We start from the raw sequence: 22,099 nt of genomic DNA, 5'->3' as shown, positions 1-22,099 counted from the left end.
CATGTTCAAATTACGTATAGTAACTACTATACGTATAATTAAATATATATATAATAATATATGTATAATAATATAATTATATTAAAGATGTACCTCTTTTGAGACTTGGATTTAATAAGTAATATTTCCCCTGGTTCCAAAGACAAGGCTTAAGCCTTGTCCCAGACTAAAATGCATGTTCCATGTTAACTGGAAACAACTTATACTGACATATCTTAAAATATGTCAGTGCCATTGTTTTGTCCCTAGATGCACAACAGTTTTTTTCTAAGGCATGTTTATAAAAGCTACTTAAATTTGCTAATTAAACTAAGGCCTAATCCTGGCTTAATCTAAGCCCTGTCGTGAAACCAGGCCTTTATGTATTATGATATCAATAAGAATTATAATAGCATTATATAAAATTTACAATGATGTTCCTTTTACCTCAAAACTGTGTAAACATCACATGTAAATGGAGCTTTTTTGTCCTAAATAAATAAGCCGCAGTGCAGTGGTTCTTAACCAGGGCCTCCCAGAAAACTCTGGAATCTCAAGATGACTAAATTATTTAAAATAAGCCAAAACAAGCACAAACAAGATATTTGAATTTAACCTCCACAACAACTGGTTCACACTGTCTTGGAAAACTTAAGTGAGGCAGTGTTGTAATAATGAACTAAAAGTAAAACTAATTTTAGTAAATAAAACAAATAGTAGATAGAAAACCTTAGAAACGTTGTCTGGGCAAGTAAATGAAATATGTTAATAAGTGAATAAGTGAAATAGGTTAAGTAATAAAAAGAGTTAAAACTGAAAATGTAAAAAAAAGAATAAAACATTTATAGTAAAATAATAATAAATGCTAAAATAACACTGAGGTGGTAGCCTAATTTTAAAAGTGTCAGTCAGTCACATTTATTTATAAAGCACATTTAAAAACAACAAGTGCTGTACAAAGTTAAGAAAATAATATTAAAACTAGAAAACAAAACAATCACATGCAATGTACAAAGTATACCACTTCACTTATGACTATATGCAGTAATAAATAGATGAGTTTTCAGAAGGGATTTAAAATCATCATGTTGATTTAATGTAAAGTGGCAGATTATTCCAGAGGTGTGGAGCAGCCACTGAAAAGGCATTATCTCTTTTCAGTTTAAGACGTTTCCGGGAACAATCAACCATAAACTACTGGTTGATCGGAGGTGTCTGGATGTATGATGGAGGGAAAGAAGATCAAAAATATAAGGAGGAGCCAAACCCTGGAGGCCTTTATAAACAAACAATAATGCTTTAAACTGGATACAACATTTGACTGGAAGCCAGTGAAGAGAGACCAGTACTAGCGAAATATAATTTTGAAAGTGTGATTTCTAGACAAATCTAGGTAAATTAACAAAATTTTTAATTGGGTAGAAATTGAGAGTAAAAAAATCCTAATCCTTATCCAGTGAATCACAATGGTTTCACTGGTTTAAGAACATTCAGTTTTGAAATCTTCTGGAATCCTAAAATAAAATTTACAGAAACTAGAAGTGTTAGGCCTTCGAATACTGTTGGGGACGGGTACAATGGAGAGTCAAAAAGGTTGAGAACCACTGCAACATTGAGTCAACTTTGACTTCTCATTTTAGAAGTTTACCACAAGCCACTTCTGAGACGTGCACACACTGAAAAATGCACACACTTACATATGTAATAGTACTCGTGCCCAGGCCGAAACTCAAAACCAAGCGAGAAGGGGGTGAAGAGCTGAAACTTCTCAGAGAAGCGCAGGGGTCCGTCGGGACTCTGGGGCCGGTTACACTCCCACCGTTTGAAGCCCCTCATGCGGTGCTCACAGGTAAGGTAACCATCATGGTTCACCATGAAAAGGATGTAGCGCTCCATGCGACTGTGAGGCTGAGGGCTCTCGTAGTACGGACAGTACACATCCAGGTAGTCGTTGATGCTCACGGCCACAGTGTATTCGCCCTGCCAGAACCTGCAACAGAGAGTCAGAGCATTAGATTAGGATGACTGACATAACTCCTGTTACAGGGACAACTGAAATATTCTTTAGTTCAGTTTTTTATTTGGCCTCCATTCAAACCATACAGCAGCAAAGAACGATGTTTAACACACAAAGGCTAAATCTGTTGGGCAGAAAATCACAGGGAACACAACAGAATAAGCTGGAATGAATAACCACAATGCATATTTTCTATCTAGGTCACCATTATGCAGAGAGAGAATGGCAAACCAGAACACACAGAAAACCAAACTCTCGATGTAATACTGTAATGAGAAGGGGGATGTTTAAAAAAAAAAATAATCTTTTGACTAGGGCCTAAAATAGACCTCTTAAAAAAACAACTTAGTTTTGGCTTTGTTCATATTTTTGGGTTAGTGCAGTAGCAACATTTATCAATGAAAATGTTGATTATATTCACAAAAAACACAAATTTTGTCAGCGAGTTGAGCTTGTCATATAAATCATCAACTTCATATTAAATTCCACCCTTAATCCAAGCTTTGAACCACACTGGCACCATAAAATAATTTTTCATGCTTCGCATTTGATTTTCTCTCTATATAGTGTGCGTTTCATGAAAATGCAGCTCTCAGAGTGTAAGAAAAAAGAAGGTAGAGGGAGAGAGAACGGGTGGAGAGGCAAAAGATAGCATGAGTGAATCAGTTTGAAAGTCAGTGTGACCTACAGAGGCTGCGAATGTGTGTGACAGTACTGTGTTGTCAGAGTCCTGTGAGTATATGCCTTTGACTGAAAAATAAATTGCTGTTGACAAAATAAAAAATAAAACAATAGATGTATTGAGGTTTTTATGCTTAAAACAAGTAACAAATGTGCCAACTGGAACAAGATAAGACACTTTTTAAAGACATATATTTTTATGAAAACAAGTCTCACTGCCTTAAAGCAATTTTGTTTGGCATGGATATGTCAGGGTCATCTTTTATCCAAAAAACAAAGATATTTTTTGCATGATACAATTATTCAAATTATTGTACCATCAAGAATTATTGCATTATTATTATAATGCAAAAAATGTCACTAATGCAATGGATTTTTCTATATTGTAGTGTTTATACAACATGGCTGTATTTACTGTTCTGATTTTAATTAATACAAATAAAAGCATTGTTTTTGTGTTTGTATTACAGTAGTGAATTTTAAAAGAACAACAAAGCTTGCAAACTCAGATGTGACACACACACACACACACACACACACACACACACACACACACACACACACACACACACACACACACACACACACACACACCTTATGCGCCAGTGAAACAAGTGTGCAGCCATCTTTAGAATATTGTCTTTGAACTTCCGTTTTAGCGGTAGCTGAATGTATTTCTATGGCATCGCTGTGGAAGAGTAATTAGCTGGTGAAGTGGATTTACTTATTGTAGAGTTAATGAAAGTTATCACGAGCATTGTAATGTCTAAAGCAGATGTCTAACATATATCAGTAGACCGGGAAGATTTTAAAACGGGCACGAGTTGACTGATATCCAACTTGTCCATATTGACCATTTTAGGCGTCGGCCATTTTGAATTTTGCACCAAAATGCTGTATTTTAAGAAAGCATCAACGGATTGTTACGGAACTTGGTATGAGTCATCAGCACCCAATGTTATGTTAATTCATAAATTCTTAAGATTGCTGTGAAAAAACAAACCGGAAGACAAAGGACAACAAGCGCAGCGCTGAAAAGGGGCGGGGCTTCATATATTTATGCATTAAACTGATCAAACATGACATCAAAGACATTTATAATGTTACAAGAGATTTCTATTTCAAGTAAATGCCCTACATTTGAACTTTCTAGTTTCTATAAATCCTGGAATTTTTTTTTATTATGGTTTCCATATGAAGTAGCACAACTGTTTTTAACAATGATAATAATCAGAAATGTTTCTTGAGCACCAAATCAGCATATTAGAATGATTTCTGAAGGATCATGTGACAGACACTAAAGACTTATACTGAAAATTCAGCTTTGCCATCACAGGAAGAAACTACACTTTAAGATATATAACAATAAAAAAAAAAGGTTATTTCTAATTGTAATAATATTTCACAATATTTCTGTTTTTGATCAAATAAATGCCGCCTTGGTGAGCATAGGAGAAAACATAAAAAATCGTACTGACCCCAAACATTTGAATATAATATACACAGTGTGTGTGCATTTCTTTTATCTTTTAGGGTGAAATATGACCAAAACATGTTTTCGTGAGATGCATCCATGCATTTTGTTTCATGAATGTTTAGAAATTTGTACTGGAAAACAAAACAAGACAATGATTTTTCAAACTGCACTGAATAACCAAAATTTAACCAAGAGCACAATATTTTCTAAAAGTGTCCTTGTGCCACATGTGAACTACTCTATGAACCTTCCTTTTTTTATAGAACGACATGTATCTAAGTGAAAACAGCAGAAAGCACTCACACCTCTGTAAGCGAGGAAGGACCATCAGGCACTGGTCTATTTGCCTTCAGTGTTCAGTATGAGGTCCTGTGCTCTCATCTTCACAAGCTGCCCTCTACAGCACCTGCCTGTCTGTCCTTTAACAAGACAAACTCTTGGCACGGTGATTTCCTCACAGTGCAGCCCACATCATGCTTTTCTAAAGGCAGCTTGTTTTGCCCTCGATTAATGGCTCTTTCAGATGTTTGCAGTCACATTTACACACACACAAATACCCGCGCACCATAAAACGTGCCGTAAATTACTTCCATGCGGCGGAACATCTCTGGATATGTTACTGTAATTCAGCTCTCACAGTCTAAATCGGGTCCACCTGTTGTAGATTAGCCACACTCCCAAACTGTTACCTCAATTCCATCTTTCTTCAGCCACGTTTACATTAAGCGGACAAATGTATTTTAGGTCCTTTCAAACAAGTCCAAGTGACTTGTTTGTCTAATCACTTGTTTATACTATCAAAAGGAATAAATCTCCAGAAAGTTTGGAGCTCCTGACCTTCAACATAAACGCTGCAGAGATATTTCTTTCTAATCAAGCATGAACAGATTACAGAGGGAACATATATCAGTTTGAGCAGAACATCCCAGATGTTGAGGGATCACAACCTTGTGTGTGTGTGCGTGAAACTCATCCTTCACAATCTTTCCAGGAACACATTTCTCCTGTTGAGTCTGACCTTCTCAAACTCTCCCAAAGCACATCAGGAACTTGTTTATGGTTCATGGTGAAATATCGATTTGTGAATTTACAGTGGCTTCCATAACCTCATTAAAAATAACCGCAGATTGGTTCTAACGGCAAACGCGGGATTGCACAATAAATGGATTTTTTTTTTTTCACGGTGGTTCGGGAGGTGGTGGGGGGTGGGCGAGTGTTAACAGACATGATGAGGAGACAGCTGAATCATAAACAGACTGACGCTCGTGCTCAGAAATATCAAAAGATCTCTCTCTCATGTACATACACACACGCACGCACATCTCCCTGCTTTCCCAAATAGGCGGAGCATCATGGAGAATTCTAAACAAACACTCTTCAGTTCCTCACAGCATGCCACTCCTCATTCACCTGCTGTCGTCTTCCCTTTGTCTCTTACAACTTTGATATTCAGAAGATCTTCACATTCAAGTATCTGAAGCTGCTTTTAGACAGAGAGCTCGATGGATCTAAACTGTCACAATCGGAGAAAATATGCAACAATACCGGAGCTGAACATTCATATTCTGGTAAACAACATTTGAGAAAATTGTAAACGTTGCACACACAAGCTTTGTGAAGGACATAAATGCGCTGGTAGAAAAACTTCTAAATATGTTTATGCATAAATAATTCAATCCCAAAGGAGAAAAACATCTTTGTGACCAAGAAAATAATTATTCTCAATTTTCTTCTTCTTTTATCAAAATAATGTGTTTTGAGAGATTTCAGCTGAATAGAATACTTCCCAACTTTCTTCAATCATGTTGAATTTAAATTGCTACAAATACACAATGACATAAAGTCAGACAAACATTTAGAGTTATAGGTAAGGGTCAAATGTCATCATCCATGGTGGTTTGCACATGATTGGTTAAAAATGGATTTCCACCATAGTAATTTAATTCTATGTAAATCACTTAGAACAATTCAAAGAGATTTTGTTTGGTAAAAAACAAACAAAACAGAAATAATGCATTTCTACAAACATTTCATACACACGCACACACACAAACGCACGCACGCACGCACACACACACACACACACACACACACACACACACACACACACACACACACACACACACACACACACACACACACACACACACACACACACACACACACACACACACACACACACACACACACACACACACACATTAAGCAAGTACATATATTCTATGGCAGAGTTCAGTAAATCTGCAAATTTTGCTATTAATAGTGAAGATGGCAGCATGTGAGCATTTCTTTAAGCCTCGCAGGAAGTCTTGCATACTTTTTTCCCCGAGTCTTTGTACCAAAGGATCACTTGAGGCACATGCACGCACACACTGCTGTAAATCCAAAGGTGGTGGAGCCGAAACTCTGGCATTACACACACTTGCGTTACACATTGTGAGGCATTGCCGCGGTTCGGTACGATGTGATTCTGGAGGCTTTCCAGCCCCACTTATTGTGTTCTTGCCACAAGCAGGCCTTTTGCCATCATGCCAGCCCTGCTAGACACTGGGGGCTTTTAATGATATGGAAAAGCAAAGGGCTGCCACAATGTTGTGAATGCAAAGCTCCAAGGCAAAGCTCTTCCATGCGAGATAAAAGAGAGGAGAAAAGCCACTTATCGCTGGGGCTATCTGCTGCCCGCATCTGATGCAGGGGCTTGGGAACCGGACCTTGTTATGTCAAGAGGAGCGAGGATGTACTGACGCTGCCAAAAGAGAAAGAGAAAGGGACAGCGAGAGAGAGAGAGAGAGAGAGAGAGTGCTGCCATTCTGAACAAGTTTCCCCAAATGACAGCCATGCTGGATGAGAGGGCCAAATCTAGCCTCCATGATGATGTCAACACGGCTGCTGTTTCCAGGGTACTTCATAAGGTTGATACATCATTTTAAATCAGCACAATCAAAATGATAATAAGCGATATCATAGAGAATGCCTCATGGCTGTGTGTCAAGGTCAATAAATGTCTTAAAAATCATCAGATCATTTGACAAGGCAAGGCTAAATTATATTTATGAATAAATAATGGCATTTGCAAAGAAAAAATACTTTTCAATACTTTAATATATTAAATATTTAAAAACTAATATTTATATATTTTCTTTGTAATAAAAAATGTCAATATTATTAAATATATTCCATGTTCTGAAATTATTAGACCGGTAAGATTTTTTAAAATGTTTTAAAAGAAGTCTCTTCTGCTCACCAAGGCTTCAATTATTTGATCCAAAATACAGCAAAAACAGTAATATTGTGAAATATTCTTACAATTTAAAATAACTGTTTTCTATTTGAATATATTTTAAAATGCAATTTATTTCTGTGTTGGTAAAGCTGAATTTTCAGCATCATTATTCCAGTCTGCATGATCCTTCAGAAAATCATTACAATATGATGATTTGATGCTCAAGAAACATTTATTATTATTATCATTGTTGAAAACAGTTGTGTGCACATTTTTTTTAGGATTATTTGATGAATAGAAAGTTCAAAAGAACAGCATTTATCTGAAATAGAAAGCTTTTGTAACATTATCACTATACCGTTCAAAAGCTTCTATTTCACATAAATGCTGTTCTTTTGAACTTTCTATTTATCAAAGAATCCTGAAAAGAAATTGTACACAACTGCTGTCAACAGTGATAATAATAATACATGTTTCTTGAGCAGCAAATCGGCATATTATAATGATTTCTGAAGGATCATGTGACACTGAAGACTGGAGTAATGATGCTGAAAATTCAGCTTTGATCACAGGAATAAATTACATTTTAAAATATATTCAAATAGAAAACAGTCATTTTAAATTTCACAATATTACTGTTTTTGCTGTATTTTGGATTAAATAAATGAAGACTTGGTGAACAGAAGAGACTTCTTTTAAAACATAAAAAAATCTTACCGTTCTAATAATTTTGGCCACCACTGTATATATTTTAAATAATCAATAAAATGTGTCACATGTACTTGTGTACAAATGTAAGGTTTGAGGAAAACATGTTTAATAAGAGGAAATTCTCTTTACTTAATCACACCCCATGACATTTTTAAAGTTGTTAATTGAAACTTTCCTATAAAACGGTATAGAAGCTTTTCAAAACCATGCGAAACCAACATGAGAGCATTTCTAAGAACTTGGCAAGTGTGTATTAAGATTTTACGTTTCTTTTATCGTGGATACTCTTAATATTTCATTGAGCAATTACTGACATTTTCTAGAAAGATTCTAAATGACTTTGCAACACACATCACAGCGAGTGACTGAATTCAGGCACTATGCAATCTAATCTATTATGTGGCATTGATAAAGGGCGTAAAAAAATAAAATAAAGCCCTAATATCCAGACTCAATCAGCAATGCTTGGCCGAAGTGATTAATCAGGGCCATTGACTGCTTTAGCAAGCTGCTGTATGATAGATGGCGTCTGGATCGTAAGTCTGCCTCTGGTCACAATGGCAAAAATCTGCAGTCAGGCTCCTGGGCTCTGGAGGGAGCGACCCATCCTGATGATGAAGGCCGTCCACAGCCTCCTTGCAGCATACAGCCGGCCTCATTATTCCCCTCCGCTCAGACAGAAACACAGCAGGGATACTGCAGCATCTCCATGGGAAGAAATAATACTTTTGAATACAATTACCGGATCGGGAGTGTGGCATCTTACCACAGGCAGTGTCGGTCCTAATATTTGACTCATTGTTAGGCAGCTCGGTTTGCACGGCTAGCTCCGGCACCGAATAGGGAGCGACATGCCAGCGGGGAGCCTGTGCAGCCTCGCAGGGGCCGTAATCATTTTAAACGTGAAATTATGAGCTTTCACGTACGGAAGTCACAACCAGGAGATTTGTCCGCTCTTTTGCATGATACTGGAGGCAGGACCCAAAGCTTTGGCTCCTGTGTAACTTATTAAAGAGGGCAGGACATGAAAAAAAACATCATTTTTTATTCTTTTCTCATGGAATGAATTTTAGAGCATCAAGAAGCAGTCCAAAAGTGTCTTATTGTTAGACTACAAAATGGATAATGCCATGAAGAGTGACAATGATAGTACTTTTTGTCTGTAAATTGTCAAGAGTCATTTGGGTCACTGGTGAATCCTTTAGGAGGATACAGCAATAATGGATAAGAAAATCCATCAACGGAAAAAAGGACAAAGCAAATTACTGCTTAGTACAAATCCAATGCTATGTCTATGTTGTATACACTATTGTTTAAACGTTTGGGGTCATTAAGATTTTTTATTTTTTTTTTCAAGGATTCATTAAAATGATCAGAAGTGACTTTTGTACATTATTACAAAAGATTTCTGTTTCACATAAAAGCTGTTCTTTTCAAACTTTCTATTCACCAAAGAATCCTGAAAGAAAGGGTTTGTTTCCACAAAAATATTAAGCAGCACAACTGTTTTCAACATTGATAATAATATGAAATGTTTCTTAAGCAGCAAATCAGCATATTAGAATGATTTCTGAAGTATCATGTGACACTGAAGTCTGCTAAAAATGTAGCTTTACCATCACAGGAATACATTTAAAAAAATATTAAAACAGAAAAAAATATTTGAAATTGTAATAATGTTTCACAAAATTTATTTTTTACTTTATTATTCATCCAATTAATGCAGCCTTGTGGGCTATTTACACAATATGCGTTTTTTTGTGGGTAAAAAGCATGAGATGCAGGTAAATGGGACGAGAGAAAAAACACACACACACAAGGTCCTGAGACTCGTATTTTAAAAGCTGAACATCTTGTTATTAGAGCACCGTGTCATGCATGAGACACTGCAAAAGACACAAGCACAGGGGTCAAACATGTTCGTCTAGCGCAGTGGAATATAAAAACGCAGAACGCATTTACACTTGTAATACTCCCGAACGGGGTTAATTGACTTTATTAATTAACCTTATTATTATTACTTTTATTATTACTAATAAAGTCAATTAGTGTTTTGTAGTCTAATCTACACCAAAAAAACATTAAATGTGTTAGCAAACCCAGTTCTGAATCGATGTTTACAAACCTGATCCAATATTTTGTTTTATTTTTATTTTTTGCAATCTGATTCCAGATATTCCAGTCTCAATGGTCAGATCAAGTGTCAAGTAGTTTTTTTTTTCTTATTCAGTACATGACATGCATGTAACAGAATACCAAGTATTCACTACTGGAGCTCAAATACTCTCCTTTTTGCTCACTGTTTCATCATATATCGAACTGTGAGACATGATGTGTTTAGTAGTGAATGAGAAATAGAGTCAGCAGTTTTAGGCACACGATATTCCTTGTGAGTTCAGCATCACAGCATGATTTCATTATGGACATGAGCAGAGGTACAATTTCCAGTTTTGTGTCCTCTCCTTTTACACAGACAGTTATTCTCAGTCGTTTTAAATGAAAGTCTCTTAGATTTGTTCTGACGCTTACACGTTGTAGCAAACACATTCAGTGGATATTGACTACACGCTCTGAACAAACGGATCAGATTTTATCACTTGCTAAACGACAGTGCGGACGGATCAGATCGGATTTGAAAACCAAATCGGATTTGCGTGCAGTGTGAACAAAGGCTTTCTGCTGAAGGGAACTGAGAGGTTTTGAGTCTCGTCTCACTTCACCTGCAGAGGTGATCCACAGTGGGCACGTGTCTCCCTGATGGAGGAAGCCTAATGATGCTGGACAGCTGTCCACAGAGGAGACACTCAGCCTCTTCGTGAGAGTCCTACAGATGAAGCTGGGCTCGGAGCTGTCGTGGAGTAGATTTTACACTCGTGCCTGAAACTAAAAAAGACTCTTGAATTCCCACAGTGGATCGAAAACTGAGTGAAAGGGCCTCTTCTGTCCACTGACAGGACTCCAATGAGGCCGTGCCCCTACATGCAGCTCACCTGACTTTCATCACCCACTTTACAACATGATTGTGACTTGTGCGGAAGGAGAGAGAATGAATATCCTGATTGCCTTTACATGCAGAAGACTAGCTCGGTGAAGGTGACTGCTGAGGAGTCCGCACAGATCCACACAGTCGAGCTGAAGCCCGAACATGGCCCATAAACGAGACCCTGTGACTCGACTCCAAAATCCAACACAAACCTGAAATTATACATGAAAAACTTCCATAAACTGGAACAAACCAAAAGAGCAAGTTCATGTGCCAATTGAAACTGTGATTGTATAAAGCAGCAATATCTACCAGATGATTTAGTAACTGCCTTGCACCTTATCTGGAAAACATTGCAAATGTATGCACAGAAACCTCTTTTATAGGTGAGATAATATAATGAGATATGAAGTAAATATGACTATGTCTGCGATACGGCTTTATCTGCTATAACAGACCTTTATCACTCTCAAGAGGTAAACCAACTTCAATAAATATAACAAATTTCGATATGCAACCCCTACGCCACTGATGATAAATAAATTAGGACTATTTGAAGTGAAGGTCGGGGTAGGTTGATTGATTCTGTAATTGCTCTGACAGATGCAAAACATTACCATCTGTTGCCTTTTTCAGAGCATTAATCAACAAATACAGCATGTGTTCAGCAGTCCCGCCAGTTAGACACAATTCACCGCTTTCCCCATTTCTCTTTTTTGTCCCATAAACACAGCTGAAAAATCGGTTTCAGACCAGAGCTCTTGGGAGATCCATCTCTTACGAGACAACTGACCAGGCCAGCCCCCCCCTTCTGCTGCAAATGAGAGCGTGCTGCACACATAAAAGAGCAACCATACGGCACGGTCCTGAACAAAAATTCCAGATGAATGTGTATACGCTCTAAACAGTACTTTGCTCTGCTTTCACCCTCCATCGACTCTTCTTTGACTGGCTCTAATCAGGAGGGCTCCTGTGGAAAGCTGTCCTCACTACTGAAATGCATGACTGGTCTGAGACAGAACGGTCAATTTAACACAGAGGCACAAGGCTACAAACTTGAGAGGTGGTATAGAAAGTGATCGGAATACTGAGTGCTTTAAGGACCTAAACAGCTAAATTAAATCTTCAAGTCCTTCAACAGCTGCAGCAACAATAGCAACAAACAAACACACACACACACACACACACACACACACACACACACACACACACACACACACACACACACACACACACACACACACACACACACACACACACACACACACACACACACACACACACACACACACACACACACACAGTATAAGTAGCATAAATCAATGTTGACAAATATAACAGGCCTATAATATAAAATAATATAATATAATATAATATAGCCTAATATAATATAATATAATTGAAATAAAAGTTTAATATATAATATAGGGTGCGTTAAAAAATGTAACACCTTATTTTTCCATAATTAATTCATTACATCAACACGTTAAATCAATAGGCCTAATACATATAAATCCCCGTGTGGAGCACAACCGGCTGTTGTCAAAAATCTCACTGGATTACTACAATTAATGGCACAAGGAATGTTTGGAAATGTAAACTGATATTTCCTACTGACACACTAAAGCAAAATATATAAATAACTGGCTTAAAACCATTTTTTTATGGTGAAAATGCCTAGGACTTTTTGCACAGTACTGTATATACACACACACACACACACACACACACACACACACACACACACACACACAAACAGAGTATAACTCCATTGTATAAACAAATTCTCCATGTAGTGTCTCAATTAATATGAGGCCACAAACCGGCACAATTGGAAAAAAAGCAGGACTCTGCTGCAATGTGTCATGTCAACCGCCCTATTAAAGTGTGAATAATTTTGCTAGTTATCTCTGTTTATTGTAGATGGGGACTCTGTCTCTAGAGTGTTGGAGCTATAACTACAGCAGTTTGTGGGAGGTTTGGCTAATCTCTAAATTGCCAGTACAGTGCTCTAAAATGGCAGTTGCTCTTGTTTAAACGAGGACGCTATTTTTCTCCTCCACTGACCAAACCTTGACCCTCGTAGAGCTCTTGAAATAGGTACATACTCCAGGGAAAAACAGGCTCCTGCAACAGCCTAATTTTAAAGCAAATGAACAAATCGCTGTCTTGAGACTCGACTCCAAATGGTATTTTTTATTTATTTTGTACTCCTTTTACAAGCAGAATACAAAAACTACATTACTGAGAATTTCAGCATAACGAAACATCTACATCCAAGATAATCTAAGCAGAGATATGTTTCTGACCTGAAGGTTTACATTACGTTACATAACATAACATAAAACATGACAATTTATCTACATATAAGATAATATATGGAGAAAGGTGCTTCCGAGCTGAAGGAATGAATTTAGGGTTATGTTATGTTATGTTATTCTTACATAAAATAAACTTAATTTGTCTACGTATAAGATAATATAGGCGGAAAGATGCTTCTGAATTTATGTTGTTATGTTACTGTTAGGTGTTATTGGTAGCTGTAAAAATAATAAATTATTTCCTTAGAAAATACGCAGGAGAACAAAGGAATCAAACACAACGTACAACCACTTCCATCATAAACGAAGCTAAGGGCTTGAATACACTAAATGAACAACTTGAACAGAACAGTATAGAATTTAGGGTTATGTCATGCATTATATGTTATGTTGTTGTGTTATGCTATATTGTTATGTTAGATAACATAACATGTTCTACGTAGATAAATGATTTGGTAATTAAATTGGCATAATCTTCTACATCTTTTTCATTTTGAGTTTCCTCAACAAAATAATTTATCAGTCACTTCTTAGTTTCATTAAGTAGCTTCACCTTAATCACCTTAACAGCGGCTCGACTAGCTTCCTCTTGACTTACATTACAGGGTCAATGCTTTGTTTCCTTTAGCTTGAATGAAAGGACTGCTTACTGAAATCCAAAAGTACAGAATGAAGGGCTATGTCTTGGGGCATCAGCTCAAAATAAAAGAGTCCTCTTACAAACATCAATTTTTGATGTTTCCCACGCAAGCGCAGGGGAATAGCTGTCAAAGAGGTGACTCAACAACAAAAGAACCCGCTGACTTTCATATCTAGTTCTATCAAGGTCAACGAAAGACAGTCATTCAAATAAAAAGCTTGACAAACATAATTTTATATTATTTAGCCACAGTAGGTGACTTTCGAGCATTAGCTGGTGCAAATTAAACTTTCACTCTCAACAGTTTAGCCATCGGCCAGAAGAGTGTTGCGGGATGCAAGGCTAACTGCTGAACAGCTACTGAGCCCCTTGGGTTAAAACTGATGCTAACAACAATGTAGACACAAAGCCTTTTTCACCCCCCAAAAAAAGAAATTTGGCACCAGGGTAAGCACTTCTGCTTAATTATTCACTTAACCAAACTGTTGCTCCTGGTTTTACTCACTTTTAATATTTTCTTTTGAAGTTCATTAATTAGCTCTGCTAGCTCTGCTGTTTTTCTTATCCTATTTTCCTTCCTTTAGCCCCTCGCTGCCTTGTTCTGTGCCATTAGCTAATTAGACTCAAAAAGGGACGATCCTTCTCCTCCTGTTTAACAGCCTATAAAGTGAAGCGTAAAAAAGAGTGGATGTTTGGCATGCGGTGACAGTAGCATAACAACCGATTTGTGATAACCACATAATGTTGAAATAGCCCTACAGTGTGGATTAGCCGAAGCTAACATATGTAATGTTTAGCACTTTACGTGCGACTCTAAATGTAAACTGTCAAGAGTCTTTGTTGATTTTTAATTAACTGCTTGACTTGGTTTGTGAATGAGCTATTGTCTATAAAAACTGCATATGTAATAGGCCTTAAGTAAACAAAGCAGGAACTATTTTCAAGGAACAAACATTTGACTCTGTAGGAATGAGCCGTGAGGGTGACATGTCAGGAATTATCTTCTTCAATGAAGCATTCAATCAGTTTGAAGCAATTCATGTCTGACTAACACTCTGCGGTATGAACTGAGTCCTTTCAGTCCTTCCAGATCCTTCTCATGATCATACCGAGAGGACAGTCAGGTGACAGACAGGCTTGCAAAGATACAGACAAGGTTTTTCACTTACCATGAGACTAGATCTTAGGTGTGGAAGCTCTCTGATTGGCCCTTAATGAGTTTGCAGTGTCAGGGGAAGGGACAGACCACCAAGGTCTGGCCTATAAATACCCCTGATAAAAGCAGCACTGTCATGTTGCATTGATCACAGCAAGATAACTGTGAGGGGAAACATCTGAATTAAGTGGTGTCCTGCTATCTCCTAACTCACACCTGTGAGGAAGAAGTGCTGCTGTGTGCTACTTGAAAACAGGACAGTGACAGATAGGCATAAGAGCTCAGCAAAGGAGGATGGGTAATACTGTAACGCTGATATATTCTCGGGACTTCTCTAGGGCCTCTGAAGGATAGCTGAATAGCATTAAATAACGCTGATTTAATTACGACACACTCTGATAATGCCCGCTGAGCTTGTTTCCTTTTCCTTCACTCTTCATTTCTTCGGTCACTCAATGGATAGATGACTGAGAAACACAATGAGGCTTTGGTTTGAAAGAATGACATAACTTGATGATATTTCCCACTACATTAGAGGTGAGGAACGCAGGATGGCAGGGCTTTACAAAAACAAGGTAACGTGCCATAGTATCATACCGCCCAAAATATCATGGTTATGGCATGATATAGGGTACAAGGGGGCTACAAGCATACCGTAAGAAAAATGCTTTTCACTACTCCCATATAGTGTATGATTGCAAAAAAAAATAAAAAAAATAGAAGTTTGTATTGAACATTGATGAAGCAACAGATTTTATGTTAATATAAATCATAAAAGTTGTTTATTTTAGTTGTTACACACCTTAAATAATGGTACCATGGTATTCTTGGTATGTTTCAAAGTACCATAGTATTAGCTTGTTACATCACTGTACAAATCTTACCATACTTTCCACAAAAATACAAAACATTGTTTTTAGACATGGTAACACTGCATGGCGTTTTGAAAATGTATGAATTTCATGACAATAACATATTAATCATTTTGTATTATCATCTGTTACCATCACTGTACCATAGTAATGCCACAGTACATGTTTATAAGTCAGCAAATATATGGTAAAATTATTGCAAAATGTATAAAAAACAACAATGATAATACAACAGTACCATGCCCAAAAATACCATGGTACCACACTTTGAAGAAAACCAAAAAGGACTGTGTTTTTTTTTAAATAACGCTAATGCTTGGCGATGCATAATCCACAAATAATGTTAATGATATCTTGCCCAAGTCTCTGAGATCAACGCCCCCTCGGCAGGTGGTTTCAAAGGGGGAAGACCCTCCTAAACAGATGGCGAGCAGTTTGTCACATCGATTGATTTCCCGGGTCCCTGGCACTGTGCTGTGTCTGAGGTTTGGTCTGTGTCCAGCAAATGATCGAGGTCTGGGATAAGTATTGCACTTTGAGCCACTTATTTTCATCCCACTACGGCACTTTCTAGCCACACTATCTTCACTCGAGGATTTCTCTTTGTTTCAAGTGATTTAGAAAATAACGAGAGTCAGATAAACCACAGGTCATAGCCTAAACTAGAGCTGATATACATTTTATAAAAAATGTCTACAAAAATTTACGGATGAACACAGTCTAATGATTTTTATTTACTTTTTTCCTCACAAATCCCTAAATATTATTTATTGAACTAAGAATATTTAGAAACAACACTGGCTGCAAATACTCTCTACTAAATTTCCTCAAGGTTTTCATAAATAATTCATGAAAAAATCGTTTGATATAGCCAGCAATTACCATATTAAAAATAAAACAAAAGATTACTGCTGAAAACCCTGGTCACCAGCTTATGTTATGTTGGACAATGTTCTCCAGCATGCAATGCTAGTTTATCCAATGAGGTCTAAGATCCTAAAAGAAAGCTATCTGTTAGCACTCCCATTCATCTTAATGGCAGTTTCTCGGCTGATATAGAGCTCCCTGGAAGTATGAGATTTAAAATGTGCCATTTCTGATCCTGGACCATACTAGAAATTTGATAATGAATAAAATATTCTGACAGAATACATGACTTAGGCTTCAAATGAGAATTATATATATATATATATATATATTTTTTTTTTGCCAGTTGGTGTAGTTCAGGGATCTACAACCAGGGGCTAACTGGGCTATGCTTACCAAATAAACCCTGACCAAACCAGGAATTTCCACTAGCTTAACCAGCAAGGCTACTTTTGTCAACCACCAACAACCAAACCAGTCCCATCCAACTTGAACCCAAATGAAACCGAACGTTGTTCAACGCAGGTCTTCTCAGCAGTGTAATTAATGAAGCCGTGGTATCCATGCACCAGTAATCAGACTATGTGTATGAAATATTTAAATCGAATTAATAAGATGCAATGTTAAACTTCAATCAGCTGTGCCAGATGAGATTCCTCCCTAACTTTCCAAATCAGCATGCACAACTTAGTACGCGCTTTAGTATTCGAGTCAGGCATAAGAAACAAAGAGAATATTTACTGAGGTTACGTAATACAGATGGAGGTACTTAAGTGAGTTTGACCTTGAGCGGATTGCAGCGTTCCTGTTAGGGTAAATAAATAAAGCAAAAGCAAACTGCGGATCGAGGACAAAAGTACAGTACATTAGTGAGCACTTGGATGGAGCAATTCATACAGTGAGGAAGTGAAAGGCGAAGAGAGAAAGAGAGAGTGAGGGGGTTGGGTGGGTGAATCCGGCCAAGTGGTCTGTGGGAATCTTCCCTCTTCCTTCCCATCCCAACAGCCGCCCTTCCCCCCACCTATCTCTCACTCTCTTCCATCCTCCACCTTTCTCCCCCTCTTTAAAATTCCCTGAGTGGATAATGTATTCCCGGGTTCTCCCACCGCCTCTCAGTGCCCATGGCTAAGCGGAGATCAGACACTGAGATCTATCGGTCCTCTCTTGGCAGCACTGGCACGCTGCCTCTCATTGGCTCCCAGCGCTCTGCGTTATGTAAACATACTCTGCGATGGGGAAGGAGAGGGAAAAAAACGACCTCCGCTCATTTACACATCAAAGCAGCAAGAGATGCTAGTCATCATAAGGAAAGTGGCATGTTAATTGTTGTGTAGGTTAAACTTGCTGATAAAAGAGATAGAAGGGTTAGTCTCCTCAAAATGAGATGCCTGACTGCTCTGCGCATTTTAAAGAACGTTAGCCTAACTGAAGCTGATGTTGAACCGAGCTTTGATTTTATTCCCCTGTGAGGCTTGTCAGTTGATCTTAGCCAACCTTCAGGAAGTTCCTCCAGCTTGACAATATTGCTCATTTCCTCCTTCTCTCACAGCTTTTAACAACTTTACACTCCACCTCTGGCACATAAATGATCTTTGAAAAAAGAAAAAAGGCAAATTGATTTTGCTGACTATCTCCTCAAAATCGATGCTCAAGCGAGAAGCTCATTCACGGCTTCTGTTAAAGCCTGTTTCACACCAACACATAAGCAGCGTGTATGCATTTTGGCACCCACATTAACAGGTCACAGTCTTCGCAGTGCTCATGTAAGCAGCGCGACTCTGCATTGCTAAAAACCCTGGAGAAAACACATAGAAAATGCACTACAAAAATATTGATGAACAATCTTCTGAAATAGGCTTTTATAACATGACAAAATATTGCCTCTAACTATCTACCACTGGTAAAACAGTAAATGGGAGACATTAAAATTCTAGGTAACACTTTATTTTACAGTGTCCTTGTTATGTTATATGTACTTACCATAGTAATAACAGTATATTATGCATAATTACATGCAATTAACCCTCAGCCAAATCCTAATCCTACCTTAACCCTATAGTAAGTACATGTAGTTACTTAATAGTACTCAGTACCTAAATGTTTTGACACCTTAAAATAAAGTGTAACCAAATTCTTTACGGTCTCAAAAAACAATTACGTTAAACTAAATTAAATTACACTACATTATAATGTACTCGTTCAAAGGTTTGGGGTCTGTAAGATTTTTATTTATTTGATAAAAAAGTAGAAACAGTAATATTATCACAATTTAACACATTTTCAGCATTATAATTCCAGTTTAGAGTCTCACATGATCATTCAGAAATCATTCTAATATGCTGATTTGCTGCTCAAGAAAATCGTATTATTATCAATTCTGAAAACATGTGTTGCTTAATATTTTTGTGGAAACAGTGATAGCCTACCTTTTTTCAGGATTTTTGTATGAATAGCAAGTTAAAAAGAACAACACTTATTGAAATAGAAATCTTTTGTAACATTATAAATGTCTCATCTCTCTTTAAATGAGTAATATCGACCATTAACTGATATGTAACAGATAAACCAACAGCTCAGTCGTGCAGCAAAGATGCTGTTAGTTAGGTTGCAGCTTTGCTTACGCACTGCTTATATATGCAGAGTGAAACAAGCCTAATTTGTGACAGCGCACACTATTCATAACTCATACTCATCCTATGAAGTGGCATCATGATGAACTATGGTCAGTGACATGTCAAACCAATCACTGGCTGTAGCTGAAAACTACTCCACCTACGATCCACCTCTCAGCCATCATAATCACACAGAGTCATTAACAAGCACTTGGGATATGAGTGAATCTGTAATTGTGATCGATCCTGCTCTTTCGATCTATTCCATAAGGCCCTCTTCCATCTCCCACGCTCCTCCACCGCTGACAGAACTATTCACCCGGGGCCAATTAGAGTTATCCAGGGTGTCTGCACTGTCCCTCAAGAGTTCCCACCCTCCCACACCTGACCAGCCTGTCAACAACACAGAGGAACACAACACAACTGCAGCATTTTTTCAACACAAAATTCATCCTGCTGCTACTCAGAAAGTCATCTGAGATAGCCTGTGGCTGAGTGAGTGTAGTCAGTTTGTGCTGAGGACATTTTGAAATATCAACACCCGTTGGTCCCACACCCCCACCCCACTTTCCAGATGCTTTTTCTCTCCCATTGTTAGGAAAAAACAAAACCTCATTCTTGTGTTAATGGAGAATGAATGGATTCATTGTAGCAATTAGCCCTTGGGGTAGTGGCGCATCAAACGGTGCTTGAAAATGAATGAACCCATATGAAATCAATAAGCATCATGCACTACAATAAATTAATTCAAATTAAAAAGGGAAAGTGAAATTTATATTTGATACATATGTATAAAATAGACCATTTCTATAGGAATCCACACAATTAGGAATTACGTGTGAGGCTGAAAGATTTTCCCACACAGACTTTGCAACGAGCTCAAGTTCATTCCGTGTTGACTAACAGAAAACTGCTTGATTTGCCATTCACAATTGACAATGGACCTTGTTTTCTGCAAAATATTGCCAAAATTTCGTCAATTGGACTGCACCTTAAATATAGTATTTGGAGAAAGTCTGCATTATTTCTTGGTGACTAATCAAATAAGTAACTTTGTGACTATGATCATGTGAATTTTAATAAATGATCATGTGAATTTTAATAAATGATCATGTGACACCTTTGTACAGATGGTCAGATGTTCTGAAACATTCGCAAAACATGCTTGGATACAATGGATAAGCACAGTTGTCATTAAAAAAAAAGAGGGACAATCCTAAATATTCAATTGTTCAATTAAATATTTTACTCAAACTGTTATGTTGAAAATATTTGTAATAAAAATGTATTAAATGCACAATATAAGTATTCTACTGGTTTCTCGCTTCTGTACCCCATTGTATTTACAATGTTTTCTGCTTCATTATGCTGTTTATCTACAACTTTAAATGATCATCATGGTTAGACAAAATCTGTAGGAAATATTCATCTTGTTTATTACCCTGCTGACACTGCGAAGAATAACATTAATGTCAACTAATGATCATGGTATTTTCACCCTGATCATACACACACACATATCTGTAGTTGTTGGCATACGGCAGTCAAAGTTTCTCATGAGTGTGTCACAGAGCTTGGGGATCAGATGATGAAACTAATTGTTATTGAGAGCCCCTCTGGAGCTTATTAGCATTGATGAGACTTACTGTAATATATCTCTACCCCTGCAGACCATTATGCTTGGGGGAACTGTCCCGTTACTGTTGTGTAAGTGTAGTGTTATTACTGGCAACAGCTGTCAAGAGTTCACATTCATGGAGCTAAGTGCTAGGGGCAAAGAGCTCCACATTAGCACATAACACGAAATCTGTCATCTTGATCTAAGACACCATTTTGTGCCTCCCCCTATAATGGTCTAATGGTTCTGTTGGGCAAAAGGTATGTTGGCCAACTAGAATTTCAATTATAGGCAAAATGTTAAACTATGCATGACTTGGTGCCCTTAAACTTTTCCTTTTAAGAATGCTAATGAAAGCGCTAAAGCAGATTTTACAGTAGGTAAGGTGAGAACAAAAAAGTGGCAGAATCTATAGAATACGTGTGGTCACAGTTGTCTAAAAATCAGCTATTATATGCAACCTAGGCTCACTGGGAAAACGTGCCTCCACACTTATAAATACAAGTCACTGCAGTATCCAGCTAAAATGAACTCTAGTGGCAGTAAAATTGCAATAACGTTTACAATTAATAAAGACTTATTTTCATGCGGTAAACTAATTAATTTGCATCACATAACCAGCTCTATAATGGCTTTTCTAACATAGTAAACTTGCTCAGTAGTTTAACTGGAACAGCACTGCACTTGCGATGTGGAGCGCTCGGGTACGAGTCCTGTGCATTACAATAAAAGAGCTCAAAGCATTCTAAGATAGCATGGTTACTTCAGCAAATGCTTTTTTATCTCACATTTGCTTTTGTAACAGTATCAGTTAGGTTTAGTTGAACCAAAGTAAGTTATTATGTCTAGCCAAGTCAGGCCATTAAAACAAATAGATTGCTATTCCATTTGGTGCCACTAGTGCACACTTCATCAGTGAATGAATGCCTCTAGCAGGTAAAC

The 22,099-nt window shown here is 37.5% G+C and overlaps 1 protein-coding gene across 2 annotated transcripts in view; it reads right to left on the bottom strand.

Annotated features, from left to right (window-relative positions):
- The window catches only part of efna2a (ephrin-A2a), a 59,608-nt gene that overhangs the window by 7,324 nt on the left and 30,185 nt on the right, over positions 1-22,099 (bottom strand). For both annotated transcript variants that reach the window (XM_082172031.1, XM_082172032.1), the window contains exon 2: positions 1,677-1,969. In XM_082172031.1, the coding sequence (XP_082028157.1) occupies positions 1,677-1,969 (293 nt within the window). The remainder of the gene's footprint in view (positions 1-1,676; positions 1,970-22,099) is intronic.

Source organism: Leuciscus leuciscus (assembly GCF_965113295.1).
Source record: "Leuciscus leuciscus genome assembly, chromosome: 6".
NCBI lineage: Eukaryota > Metazoa > Chordata > Actinopteri > Cypriniformes > Leuciscidae > Leuciscus > Leuciscus leuciscus.
This window is presented reverse-complemented; position numbering and strand designations above follow the sequence as displayed.